Source organism: Pleurotus ostreatus (genome assembly GCF_014466165.1).
Source record: "Pleurotus ostreatus strain PC9 chromosome Unknown scaffold_5, whole genome shotgun sequence".
In the NCBI taxonomy this organism is placed as follows: domain Eukaryota; kingdom Fungi; phylum Basidiomycota; class Agaricomycetes; order Agaricales; family Pleurotaceae; genus Pleurotus; species Pleurotus ostreatus.
Window position 1 is genome coordinate 167,927 of NW_023503160.1, and position 13,578 is coordinate 181,504.

At 54.4% G+C, this 13,578-nt stretch overlaps 1 protein-coding gene across 1 annotated transcript; it reads right to left on the reverse strand.

Moving 5' to 3' along the window:
* Positions 1-8,415: 8,415 nt before the first annotated feature.
* Positions 8,416-10,301, reverse strand: PC9H_007029 (uncharacterized protein; the record flags this gene model as incomplete). The annotated part of the gene is made up of 5 exons (XM_036776565.1): positions 8,416-9,028; positions 9,081-9,700; positions 9,764-9,790; positions 9,965-9,991; positions 10,215-10,301. 5 exons carry the CDS (start codon positions 10,299-10,301, stop codon positions 8,416-8,418), a joined length of 1,374 nt encoding a protein of 457 aa, XP_036630185.1.
* Between the last annotated feature and the right edge of the window lie 3,277 nt (positions 10,302-13,578).

Sequence of the window (13,578 nt, forward strand, 5' to 3'; positions counted from 1 at the left end):
GATCTGGCGCAGCAGTGGCGATGCCGCCGACGGAGACGACTGGGATGCTTTCAAAACATGTATCGGGAAGCTCTATCCCGGATCGGATAACGAACGACGATGGCGTCCGTCGGATCTGTCCACTATTGCTGCTCTCCAGTCCCAGACCCCGATGCTCACAAAGGACGATCTCGGAGTCTATCACCGAAAGTTTCTCGTTCCGGCCAACTGGCTTCTCTCCAAAAATAGTGTCTCCACTCAGGACGTCGGACGAGACTATCTCGCAGGATTCGATCCGATCACTCATCAGAAAATCAAGGACAGATTAGCGATGGTCCACATGCAGCATCATCCGGACGATCCTTACACGATCACGGAGATCTATACGGAAGCGAACTTCATTCTCGGGACGTCGACTCTGGCGACTCTCACAACGTCTTCGACATCTCCGACAGTGAGTCCGACGGCTCCGGTTACGGTCAAAACCGAATCCGCTGACATCCGTGCCCTGCAAGCTATGATGCAGCAGTTCATGACCATTCAGCAAACGCATCCGCAGTATCCTCCTCCTCCTCCGCAATATCCGTATAATCCGAACTCATTCTATCCGTATCCCCCGCCTCCGACCGCTCAAGCATACGCTTATCAACCCGTCCCTCCCCAACAAAGCTATCAGTATCCGGCTCAGCCACCCCCATCTTCCCAGAATCAGCAATCACGTCCTCCTCCGCCTCCTGCACCACAAGGGACTGATCCGAGACCTCCCCGGAAGTGTCACTTCTGTCATTCCGTCTACCACACGATGGGCTCGTGTCCAGATGCGGCCCGATACGAACGGAGCGGGTGGATCGGTCGGAACGAAGAAGGCCGATGGATGGTGCTCCCGACCAGAGAGACTATCAATCGTTCCTTCCCCGGAGACTCGTTCAAAGAGCAGATCGACAACTGGATGAGAGCCAACAATAGACCTCAGGATCGCGATGCCCCTCCTCACCCGATCGTCACCCCAGCAGCAACAAGTTCCGGAGTAGCGTCCGCGAATATGGTCGAGGTTAGCACCTACCACTATACGGAGGCCGACGAGTCCGAGTCTCGGGCGTTCATCGAAGAGCTTCCGAGCCCGTTTGATCTGGAGGAAGAAGAGAAAGAGGAGATCTTCTTGCAGGTTCTCATGCAGCGGATGCCCGACGTAGCGAAAAAGTACGCTTCATCTCAGAAGAAGAAGGACGTCCCTCTACGGAGACTAACTACGCGTCCGTCAACATGGCGGCGTGCTACGATGACCCCGAAGACGTCGTGGAAGTTCTGATGTCCGCCACCCGCGATCCGAACAAGGAATGCATTGTCGCGGCTCCGACCCAGTCACTCCGGATCATCCGGCCTATCTTCAACGATCGGTACGAGGTCGAATGCATCCTGGACACCGGATCGCAGATCATCGCCATGCGCCGCGACGTCTTCGACAATCTCGGGCTGCTCATCGACATCGACAAGTTCATCACCATGGAGTCCGCGAACCTATCATCGAACCAGACCATCGGACTCGCCCACAATGTAAAGATGTCTCTCGGACCCGTCGATCTCTACGTCCAAGCTCAGATCGTGAACGATGCGCCTTATGAGGTACTCCTCGGACGCCCCTTCTTTTGTCTCACCTCCGCTGTCACCCGCGACTACCCCGACGGTCGCCAGGACTTGACCATACACGATCCGAACTCGAGCCGTCGTTTCCTCATTCCCACTTTCAAAAGGGTCCACCGCTCCCGAGAGCCTAAGGAGCATTTTTAGATACCGTCGAGGAACCCCTGTGGCGAGACGAGTCTTTTATACCCCCGTCCTATTCCTCTCTTATGATATCGCTACCCGATTCCGCTCCTTCTTCAGTTCCGGTCCGCCGCATTACCTATCCGAAAACACTTTTATATCATATATCCCCTTCCGAGTCTGACCCTTCACTTCCCCTTCTGTCTGCCTCCCCTTCCATGAACCGAAAAAGTACATATGATGCTCCGCGTGATTCCGGGCTCGACCCGATGGCTCCGGTGTATACTTGTGTCCCTCCGCCCGTACCTAATACTCATTCTTCTTGCGCGTATGACGAATTGCCGGATGAGCGACGGATCTATTCAGGTCTTGTTGATATCATCGAAGATGGCATTACTCGGAGTGCTTCTTATTTTGATATTCCCCTTTCCACCACTACTTCCTACTCTACCTTTACATCCTGGTTTGTCCATAGCGACGCCGACACTCCGCCCGCCTCATCCGAAGTTCCCGCTCCGACCCCGACCACAGAAGTCTTCGCAGCGACTGCCCGGATGCCAACATACGGAAAGAAGCCCTACCGGAAGGTCGCCAATCGCACAGTACCCGTCTCCACTACCCTTCCCGAACAGTATCGGATTGTCCGACGCGAACCTCCCGACATCTTAGCCGACCTTCTCCCGCTTCCTACTCAACCACCCGACTTCACTCCGGGACTCCGGTACACTCAGGAACGCGCTGACAAACAGGCCGTCGATCCGGACAACTGGCTTTCTCCCGAGGAAATCAAACTCGCGCACTGGTTCATCCGGACTGACGAGGACGCTTTCGCTTGGGCCGAGGATGAACGAGGCAAGTTCTCTGATGAATGGTTTGACCCTGTAGTGATGCCTACCATCGAGCACGTTCCCTGGGCGCTCCGAAACATTCCCATTCCTCCGGGCATCTACGACGAGGTCGTCCGCGTCATCCGAGACAAGATCAAGTCCGGAGTCTACGAGGAGTCCAGTTCTTCTTACCGGTCGCGCTGGTTCTGCGTCCTCAAGAAGGATGGAAAGTCTCTCCGTTTGGTCCACGATCTTCAGCCTCTCAACGCCGCCACTATCAAGGATGCATCTATTCCGCCTCGGGTCAAAACTTATGCCGAAACCTTCGGAGGCTGGTCTTGCTACGGTATCTACGACTTGTTCGTTGGATTCGACCAACGGAAGCTCGCGGAAAGCTTGCGTGATCTCACAACATTCCAAACGCCTCTCGGAGCCAAGCGTCTCACCGTCATTCCTATGGGCTTCACCAACTCCGTCCAGATTCAGCACGGCGACCTCACCTTCATTATGCGAGACGAAATTCCCCACGTCACCGATCCGTACATTGACGATTGCCCTGTCAAGGGTCCGCTTACACGATACGAGCAACCCGACGGATCCTACGAAACCCTACCCGATAATCCGAACATCCGGCGCTTCGTTTATGAACATATTGCAAACATGCATCGGATCGCGCACCGGATGAAGAAGTTCGGCGGAACGTTCTCCGGAGTCAAGCTACGTGTTTGTGTTCAGCGCGCATCTATTGTCGGACACATGTGCACTTACCAGGGTAGAGAACCCGACGATGACAGGGTCCAAAAGATTCGTGATTGGCCTGTGCCCGAGAACGTCACCGACGTCCGGGGTTTCCTGGGTACCATCGGAGTCATGCGTATCTTCATCCGAGACTTTGCGAAACATGCTAAACCACTTGTGCAGTTAACCAAAAAGGACGTTGACTTTGTCATGGGTCCGGACGAACTAGCTGCCATGGAGACCTTAAAGAATCTTGCCATCACCTCCCCCGCTCTCCGAGCTATCAACCACTCATCCGATCGCGAAGTCATACTGGCTGTCGACTCCTCCACCGTAGCCGTCGGATTCATCCTCTCCCAGGTAGGCGCGGACAACAAACGCTATCCGTCCCGTTTCGGCTCAATCACGTGGAACGACCGAGAATCCCGCTACTCCCAATCCAAAATCGAGCTCTACGGACTCTTCCGGGCACTCCAGGCCACGAAGCTTTGGCTCATTGGAGCTCGCAATCTCACCGTTGAAGTCGACGCGAAATATATCAAGGGTATGATCAACAATCCGGACATCGTTCCAAACGCTGCGATGAACCGCTGGATCGCGGCCATTCTTACCTTTTCCTTCAAACTCAAGCACGTTCCCGCTCGGGATCACACTCCGGCCGATGGCCTCTCACGACGAAGAAGAGCCGAAGAAGACCCGGTCCTTGTAGAAGATGTCGAGGGTTGGATAGATGAAGCGTGTGGTTTTACTTTACAGGTTCACTCGGACGGCGACGCCTCTATCTCTCGGGTTGCGCAGAACCGTTTCCGGGGTCATCTCGGGTCCCTCGTCCGCACTTTCATCTATGATGAAGACTCTGCTGGATTCAACGACTCCGACGATTCCGACGACATTCCCCGGACTCCGAAGGCCGCGGGTAAGGACGCCCGAATGTTGGAGATAGAGACCTTCCTCCGGACTAGCAAGGCTCCCGTCGGACTCACTGAACCCGCCATGCGGAACTTTGTTCGACAAGCGCTCAACTTCTTCTACCGCGATGGCAAGCTCTGGCGCAAGGATAACCACGGGAAGCATAAAGTCTACATCCATCCGGGTCGCCGTCTCTACCTGATCCGGGCTGCTCACGACTCTCTCGGACACAAGGGTATCTTCGTCATCCGCACGCGCCTTCTTGAACGATTCTGGTGGCCCTTCCTTGACCAGGACGTCCGCTGGTTTGTCAAGACTTGTCATCAGTGCCAGATCCGCTCCAACTTCAAACTACACATTCCGCCGTCTCCGACGATCCCACTTTCCCTTTTCCGCCGCGTCCATATTGACTGCATGGTGATGCCTGCCGCCAACAAATTCAACAAGATAGTCCACGCTCGGTGTGCTCTTACCTCTTATCCGGAGTGGTGCGCGCTTCGCCGGGAGACCGCGGAGACACTGGGCATGTTTATTTTCCAGGAGATTCTATGCCGCTGGGGCGCCATCGAAGAACTTGTGACGGATAACGGTACCCCGTTTGTGAAGGCAGTCGAATATCTGGCAGAAAAATACGGCATCCGACACATCCGAATCTCGCCGTACAACTCCCAAGCCAACGGACTCGTCGAGCGGAGACACCGGGACGTTCGGGGTTCACTCCTGAAGACTGCGGATGGCAATGAGAAGAAATGGGTTGAAGTCGCACCATCCGTCTTCTGGGCCGAGCGTGTCACCATCTCCAAGACCTCCGGAATGTCTCCTTACTACATGGTACATGGCATCGAGCCCCTCTTTCCGTTCGACCTCCACAAAGCTACCTATCTCGCCCCTCCTCCCGATACCACTCTCACCACTGAACAGCTCATCTCGATGCGCGCCCGACAACTCCAGAAGCGTCCGGACGATATCGAACGTATGCGCGAGAAAGTTATTCGGAGTCGGATCGCCTCCCTTGAGGAATTCGAACGTCGGTTCGCCCGGACGATCAAGGACTTCAACTTTCTTCCCGGACAGCTCGTTCTCGTTCGTGATAAAAAGATAGAAGGAGATCACTCACTCAAGCATCTGCCTCGCTACATGGGACCTATGATTGTCGTCCGACGCACTCATGGCGGATCCTACGTCCTGTCCGAACTCGATGGCTCCGTTTCCAATCTACGTTATGCAGCATTCCGCGTCATTCCGTACTACGCCCGACACCGCCATCTCTTTCCCGTTCCCCAATCTGCCGAACCCGAGGAATCCGGTGACTCCGAAGATCTTCCGGAACCCCAGTCCGCTGCAACCTTCGCCGGACTACAAAATACGACGAACGACCAAGTTTTGACGCCTTCGCGGCAGCCTAACCGTCTAGTACTCTAAAATTTTTTCCACCCACACCAGGGTTCTCCCTGTGTTGTATTCCGGTCTTCGGGCCTGCTCTGTCTCCCGTCTCTCACTTGTTCCGTTCATTTCTCTTTTATCCGATGCTTATGCTCTCTTAAATCAGTTGTCGTACGCGTCATCCGACGACTCCGGTCATCCATTTCCGGTTCCGAAGCTCTCGGACTTGCCGGTCTCACGCTGCGTGTTTTTGTTTCACTTATGCTTACTTACTCATTTTGTGTTGATTCACAAGAAAAACTTTTCCCATTTTTTTACCTAGTCGGACAAGAAATAGCTCTACGGGCCAAGTGCCCCTTCTCGGTCTCACTCTCCGTCATACTCCGCGTCTTCGTCCCTTCTCCTGTCCTCTTCCCGTTCCTCCGTGTCCGCCGCGTCCGCCCGTTGCGCCTCCTCCAGTTCCCTTCGCAGCATCAGTGCCGCCAGACTCCTTGTTGCCGCGGCCCGGGTGCTCTCCGCGTCCTCCGTGGCCTGCTTGAGAGCCGCGATCCGAGCGTCCATGGATGACATCACCTGGACGATGGTTCGCAGCTCATGGTCTGCGCACGCCTCTGCCAGAATTGGCACGAGGGCACCGCCCGCCGCTGCCCGCGTATTGCGGCGTGTCTCCCTGGCCTCTCCTACCCGACTCCGTGTTCGCGGGATTGCTCCTGCCCGCTGCTTTCCTTTACCGGGCGTTTTGCTGCCCGACGCCGTCTCCTCCGCTGTCTTCGCCTGCTTGGCCCGGGTCTTCGCGTGCGAACACTTTACCTTGGAGCCGGTGCACGACTCGCAAGCGTGGCAGCCGGTGCCGACGCAAGAAAAATGGCCCTGCTGGCAGCGGAGGCACCGCCGGTACCCGGAGAACTCCACTCTCGGGTGCGGGCACGATTCCTTTGAGGCGCCATATCCGCAGCCCCATTCCTCGTTCCGCGGGTTGGTGCTCCGATCTGTTCCGGCAGTCAGTAACGATGAGGCACATAGGCCGATGGGCTTACCCGCCGGGTTGTATTCCCCATACGCCTCGACGTCGTAAGGTGCAGGCGGGGGCGGGGTTCTCTCGTGTGCGTCATCCAAGTTTCCGGCTCGTTTTCGGATACGCTTTGTACGCGGAGTTGTCTCCGCGTCATCGCTCTCGACGGCTTTGCGCTTTCCAGCCCGGATGGCGGCAGCTCGTCGTCGGGTACGCGGCACAGGAGTATCTTCGTCGTCGGCCTCCGACGTGATCTCAATCACCTCCCCGAGATGTTGCGTCTCGCCCGGCTCCGCCGCAGTGCTTCCGCTCCCAGATCCGACGGTTCCCGAGCCGCCGACGAACTAGGATTTCCGGGCGGCCTGGCGTCGCGCCTCAGCCGCGAGCGCGTCCCGCCGTCGTGTGTCACGCACCTCCGCAGTTCTTCAAGCTTCCTCTGCTCGTCGTTCCTCCAATGCCGCTGCCTCCTGTCGCCGTTCGTCTTCCTCCTTCTGACGTTTTGCCTCCGCAGCGTCGCGCTCCTCCTGCGCCTGTCGTTCGTCCTCGGCCTGCCATTCCGCAAGCCGGCCCTGCGCTTCGAGCAGCTGCCCTGTGGCTGTAGCCATCCTTGCCCGAACTTCATCCTCTACACTCCCTTGCAGCCCCCGCGCGACCAAGATCTCCTCAGCGGCCGACAGCCAGTCCTGGTGCCTGTTAGTCCGAAACACGCAGACACTCGCCTAGTACGTACCTGCTGATGCTCCATATCAGCCACGGCCAGCTCCACGTCCTCGCGGTGTTCATCGTCCAGTTCCGGCATCACATCTCCCATCCCGGCGAAGTACTGCACTTCGGTTTCATAGGCGACGACCGCCTCCTTCTTCTTCATTGACCGGAGTTCCTCGGTCGTGTGAGCGGGGACGTGTTGCAGAGGATTCGACATGGCGGACGATGGTAGTGCTGATGGAGGGAGAGAGCAAGAGTAGATGTTGGACTTCGTCGAAATATCAACAATCTGTCATGTGACCGCGCTTCCTTTGGTCTCACGCCACACTTTCGTTCACCCACCCACCTGCCCACTTCGCATTTCTTGCTCGCCGTGTACGTTGACCCGGAGGGTCAACACATAAAGTCCCCGGGGGATGTAAGGGTTGAACCCTTTCGTTCCGTGCAGTCCGACCTCCCCTATCCCCTATCGACCCCTCTCCGACTCTTCGGACACGCTCGCACATGACTCGGACGTCACGAACCCGTACCGGCCACACGTGATAACGGATCAGACAGCTCGGATCAATCTTTCGTATATCTTTTGTTCTCGGACTCTAATACATGGACTATACTAGCACCATTATTTGTTCCTGGTGCCTTTTCGTCTCGGACTTTTCCTTCATCTGACATTTTTCTTAGCTACAAAAGCCTCCTGTACTCGTAGTTAGAAGAATCAGATTTGTTCCCCCCCCACATCGAGTGAGATTCTAAGCCGTCCGAACCTTTCTTCTCATCCGTTGTCAGAGTCTGCCGCTGTCCGAGTCCGAGCCCGAGTCCGATCCGAAGTTGCTTTCTCCTGCCGTCCTTGTCATTCTCCTGCCGTCCTCGTCGTACTATCCGAAGCCAAGTTGTCTATCCGCGTCCGAGCGCGTCCGAAGCCATCCGAAGCCATCTGAAGCCGTCCGAAGCGTCCGAAGTTTCTCACTTGTTCGTTTTCACTCTCGGACTCATCCTTATCACACTTTACTCACGCGGGTGTCGCACGGACTTGTCCTGCCGGAGGCGGACCCTCGCATTTTACTAGACTACACTACTAGTCTACGCGTACATTCACTACTACAGTATGGTAGAGTTGGGTGGAAACTCCAACACCATCCTGGCCTCCCACAGAGCCAGGTGTCCCCCCTTTTTCGGATCGAACTTTCCGAGAGCCGTTATCGCGCACCAGCCATAGGCCAAGTTCTTTGTATCTCTGTGCTTGAAAGTTTGTACCTTAGGCCCAAAGTTGAACGTGGCACAGGGGAAAACTGATTTTGCAAAGTTTCTTCGCAGGTGGGGGAGGGCCTGGTACATGGTATCTACGTAGTTGACGTAGTGGGCGTGCAGGCGGGGGGCCCAAAGTTGAAATGTGGAGTCTGCGTAGGATGCAAGCCGTTGAAAAGCAGAGTGCTTCAGAAGGCGATCAAGGCCTTCCGCATGCGGGCCGCTCTCGCCCGAAACAAGCCTGGAGGGCGCCGTCTGTCCGTTGCCATAGGACACGCCAGCAGCCAAAGCCGGGAAGTTACCGCGCCTATGCCTACGCTCTCTATCTTGAAGTTCAAAGCTTTGAAGCTCTGACTCCATAGAAGAGTATGCAGCCAAGCAGTCCCGGTCGAAGGACTTGTCGTTTGGCCGGCCTGCTAGCACTGCAAACACCCGCCCTGCTGAATCAGTTATGGGGCGAGGGGTGCTGGTGGGGACGGTTAGGGTGGAGAACAACAGCCAGTAGAATCGAAACTCACCGCCCATCCCATTCTACCAGGCTGAACCCTTGGGCAAGCAGCTCCTCCAGGCCCAAACAGTGCAAAGTTCCGGGGCCTTGAGGGGGGTTTCTAGCAGTATAGCCGCCTCTCGCAGCTGGGAGCTCCTCCGTCTTGAGGCCGCTTCCTTGTAGAGGCGCAGATTGGGACAGCAGCGCCTTGGTGCGTGCGGCGGCTCGGCGGCCAATGCGTTGGTATTTGGCCTCTCGCGCCAGATTTCGTTTGTAAGCCTTGTACGACATCTTTGCCACACTCTCCCGACGCCCATTGCTCCCATCAGGTGCATGCTTGGCGGGGTGCGTGGGCGGCTGGGGACCTTCTTCAACGCGTTCAGCCTTCTCCTCAGCCTGCTGGAAGGCTGGGTGTGAGGACGTAACCCCCGTGCCTGCGTCAACATGCTGGGAGAAGGGAGGTCCGTGGATGCCTCCCGCCCCTCCCTCAACCAGCTGAAGGGCCGTCTCCGCATTGCTGCGCTGGGAGGGTAGAGGCGTGGGGCCTTCCGAGTCACTTCCATAGGCGTCGGCCTGGGAGTGGGTAGACTCCATGACTTGCGCAAAGTCGACCCCGCTGGAGTATGGGCTGAACTCCTTCCCGCACCGTAGCTAAGCGTAAGGCAAGCCTGCGTCAGGCCTGCGTCCTTGACTCAGAAACTGGACAGTACTCACGCTGCGCATTTCCAATAGGGTCGTTTTCTGTCAAAGTGGGGGTCAGCTCGCAGCCCAACACGTCGTACAGCCGACGCGTGCGCCCTTGGCCACTTCGCCCGAGGCAACACAGGTTCACTAGCCCCAGGGGTGAAGCAGACTGAGCCCTGTCCCGTCCAACGGAGTGCTCTGGTGCGCACGCATGGGGAAGAAATCACCTACCTTAAGGTCCTTCGTGCGCGGGTGGCTCTGAACAAGTTGTGTCGCGGCAGGCCTTTGTTGAAATCAATCAGGAGATTTTGGCACGTGCTTGTCAGGTGAGAAACAAAGGGTCAACGTGGCTTCGGCCACACCAAACAAGTGGCTGGGCGTGGCACGAGCATCTGAGAACCTGAAGAGCAAATGTGAGCTCCCCAGTCCTCCCTCGCCTCCAGCAGCCTACGTACTGACTCTCCCGGCAGGCGTTACTTACCTTTGACTTGGACGTTTCGCCGGTGGCGGTGAAGTCCGACGATTGCTGTCCGTTGGAGGGGTGGGCGTTGAAGGCCCCACAGCCCATAGCTTCGCCATCAGTTGACGAGCGTAGCTACTAGGGGATTGAAGCAAGGGTCTGGCTGTCTAGGTGTGAGGCCTTGCTCCAGGTGAGTTTCCTCAGGCCTCCGTCTCCGTCTGTGCGCTTAATGGCTCCCCCTCGTGTAGCGTCTCGTACCATGCACGTGGGAACGCCCTGCGGGTCGACTCAATGATGCAGCTGCTCTGACACATTCGCCAACACCGGATACTGTAGCTAGGACCTAGCAGTGGCTCAAGCGTGAGCCATTGCCCACGACTGGCACAGCAAATGCGAGATTCTGGCGGTAGCCCAAGTACTCTATTTTGTAGGCCTGACGTATGCTCCTTCGCTGTACTCTACCTTCATGTAGCTTTTTGAACATTACTTGAATCACACCCACCCATTTGCTCCGCTACGTAAGTCGTAGCCGCCTACCTGCCATCGACAACACTGCGCTCTATCCCATGACGGAAGGTGCGGGTCCGTGTTCGTCACGTGGTGCCACGAATGAATGCATGGAACACGTGCACCTTGGTTCGAAATTTCTCTTTCAACCTCGAAGGCCAGAACAACTCTCCACGAATGTTTCTCTTCAAGTCCGTCGCGTACCTTGTCTTTGCCACTTCAGCACTTAGTTCGGCACTTGGTTCGTGGAGTGTGTTCCTCCCAACCTTTGATAGCTTCACTTACCTACCCTTCCAACATAGCACTTTGCCCTCTGCCTGTCAAGCTGCAACAGACTTGCGGCTTCAGCGGACCATGCACCCGTGGTCCGTGTTCTTCTTCTCGTGCCAATTTAGTTCACTGACAGTGCGACAGAGCCCTTCGATGCCCTAGACCAGACACGGCCACCAGACTGGCAATACCAAGGCCACAGATGCTTTGGTGCGTGCCCCCTTTCCCCTGCACCAAGCTCAGGTCCTCAAACGCCTCGCAGATAATACGACTGCTTGCCTGCATCCCCTTTGTCCTCCCAAGCCCCCTTCCTTCAATGGGAGCACATACCGTTCCACCGGCTGTGAGCCTTCCTCGAACTTGCAAGGTGGGTCTCCCGCTGCCACCAACCTCCCTCCTGAGTTTGTCCACTCAACAACCTCCCAGTTCTACGGCACGTTGTAGGAAATCATGTACACACTGAGGTCGTGCGAAGCTTCAGAAGTTGGCACTGCCCTGGAGCCTTAGGCTTTGACCTCCCCTTTAGAGGTGAGTTTGTGCACCCTACTATAACGACGGCTACTGACGTCTCACCAAGCTCGCCTCGTCCCATCTGACCTACGCCACCAAATTACGCTGGGCTTGTCCCGCGATGTTCCTCGTTATGTCAGGGGATCGTCCCGCCTTCTCGAGTGTCTTCTTGTCGTTGGGTTCTTTGTCGGACTATCAGTCCTAGTGTGGCAAACTATTTTGTCCTCTGCTTCCCAACTATGGGTGCGGTATACTTTATCTACCTACAGATACCGGGTTGTAGGGGGCCATCTTGCCCGTATCATACACTACAGAGAACTTGAGGATTACATAGTGAACGGCCCTCTGGTAAAGGATGTGGATAAAATAGGCCTTGTCTTTGTCGGTGCATACTCTGATGCTGAAGTTTTGCAATATCCTTCAAGTGCATATTTCCATATTAAAGCAGATATTGGAGTTATACTGCCTGTGCTCTCTGCTCGTCAATGTATATCAATAGCTGCCAAACATGGCATTCTTTGTGGTAGTAAATGTACAAAGTCATTGGTAATTGATATGGCTCAAAATCATTCGTGTGCTGTTTGCTATTCGCTCACTTACGTCTATGAAGTGAGAAATACACAAAAATTTACAACACAACTTAGCCGGACTGTTGTGAAAGAAGAGAAGAAACTACAGAGACAAACAAACATGTCCGAAAAAGGTAATTTCCCACCACCTCCACCATCCAAGTATGCAGTCAAAGATATGGCAACTGCATGTGCTAGGAGAATGGAGCCTTCAGCAGTTCAGGAAGCAGGCTGTGCTGTGTGTGGTCAACTTGTGTTGCAGACAGAGCTTTCAAGACTGAAGTCGGTAAAAAATCTACTCCATGTATTAGAGGTGGATGGAATGACTCGACTCACTAGAAAACAAGATAGTGATCCAATTAGATCAATACCTGGCCCTGTCATTGATCCAATTCGTATGATATGCAATTATTGTCGTACTGCTCTTCGAAATGAGAGAATACCAAAGAATGCATTAGCACGAGGTTTGTGGCTTGGTGCAATACCCCCAGAGTTACAAGATTTGAGATTTGTGGAAAAATTAGTAATAGCCCGTGTTCGGTACAGAAATTGCTTTGTTCGTGTGTCAAGTGGTTTCAGAAAAATGATAGCAAATGCATTGGCATTTGAGTCTCCAGTCCCTAAGATATATACTCATCTTCCAATCTCCAAGGCAGAGCTGGATGAGGTCCTTGTCATCTTGTTCACAGGTCCAAAGCAGCCAGTAAAAGATGACTTGAAAAGGACACCCTTTTTGGTGCGGGCAAACAAAGTGCGAACAGCTCTTGAGTGGCTGATACTGAATCATTCAGATTATGCACAAGTAACTATTGACATTGGAAACCTAGCTCAGTATGGTAACGATGATGTGGCTCCAGTGACTATACAGTATAAACCCACAATGTCTGCAAAGATAAGTGGAACTCCTGCTGTTAATGACATGGAGGAGGAGGATGGTACTGAAAATGGACCCTGTCCATTTGTTATACACGGATTGACCGGTGCTCAGATGGAAGAGACATCAAACAACACTCTGAAAACCCTTGCTCTGCAATATTTCAATCAATCTGGTAGAGTGTTAGCAATAGGACAGTCATCTGAGTTTGAGTCAATATGGAATAATCCTCAGCTGTATCCTTCAATGTTCCCTTGGCTGTTCCCATATGGACTTGGAGGAGTTGGATCTGTTTACCGTATGTCAACAGCAGCTCATAAAAAGTGGCTTCTCATGTATCATGACAAGCGGTTTCAAACAGACGTAACCTTTCCCTTTGTGGCATTTAGTCATGAGCAAATTATGAAAAGCTCAAAGAGGGCATTTTTATTAACAGAGAAGTCTAAGTTCAAGGTGATATCTGAAAGAATCATGAACCTCAATGAAGATGTACTTGCTTCTATAGTCACTCGTACTGCAAGTGGTGAGCACATCAAACCAGAGACAATTGAAGAACAGAACTGCTTTGACATTGTAAGGGATTTAGATCATATTGCAGTTGGTGTTAGTGGCTCACCAACCTCAAAGAAGTATCAACGAAATGAAATCTGGTCAT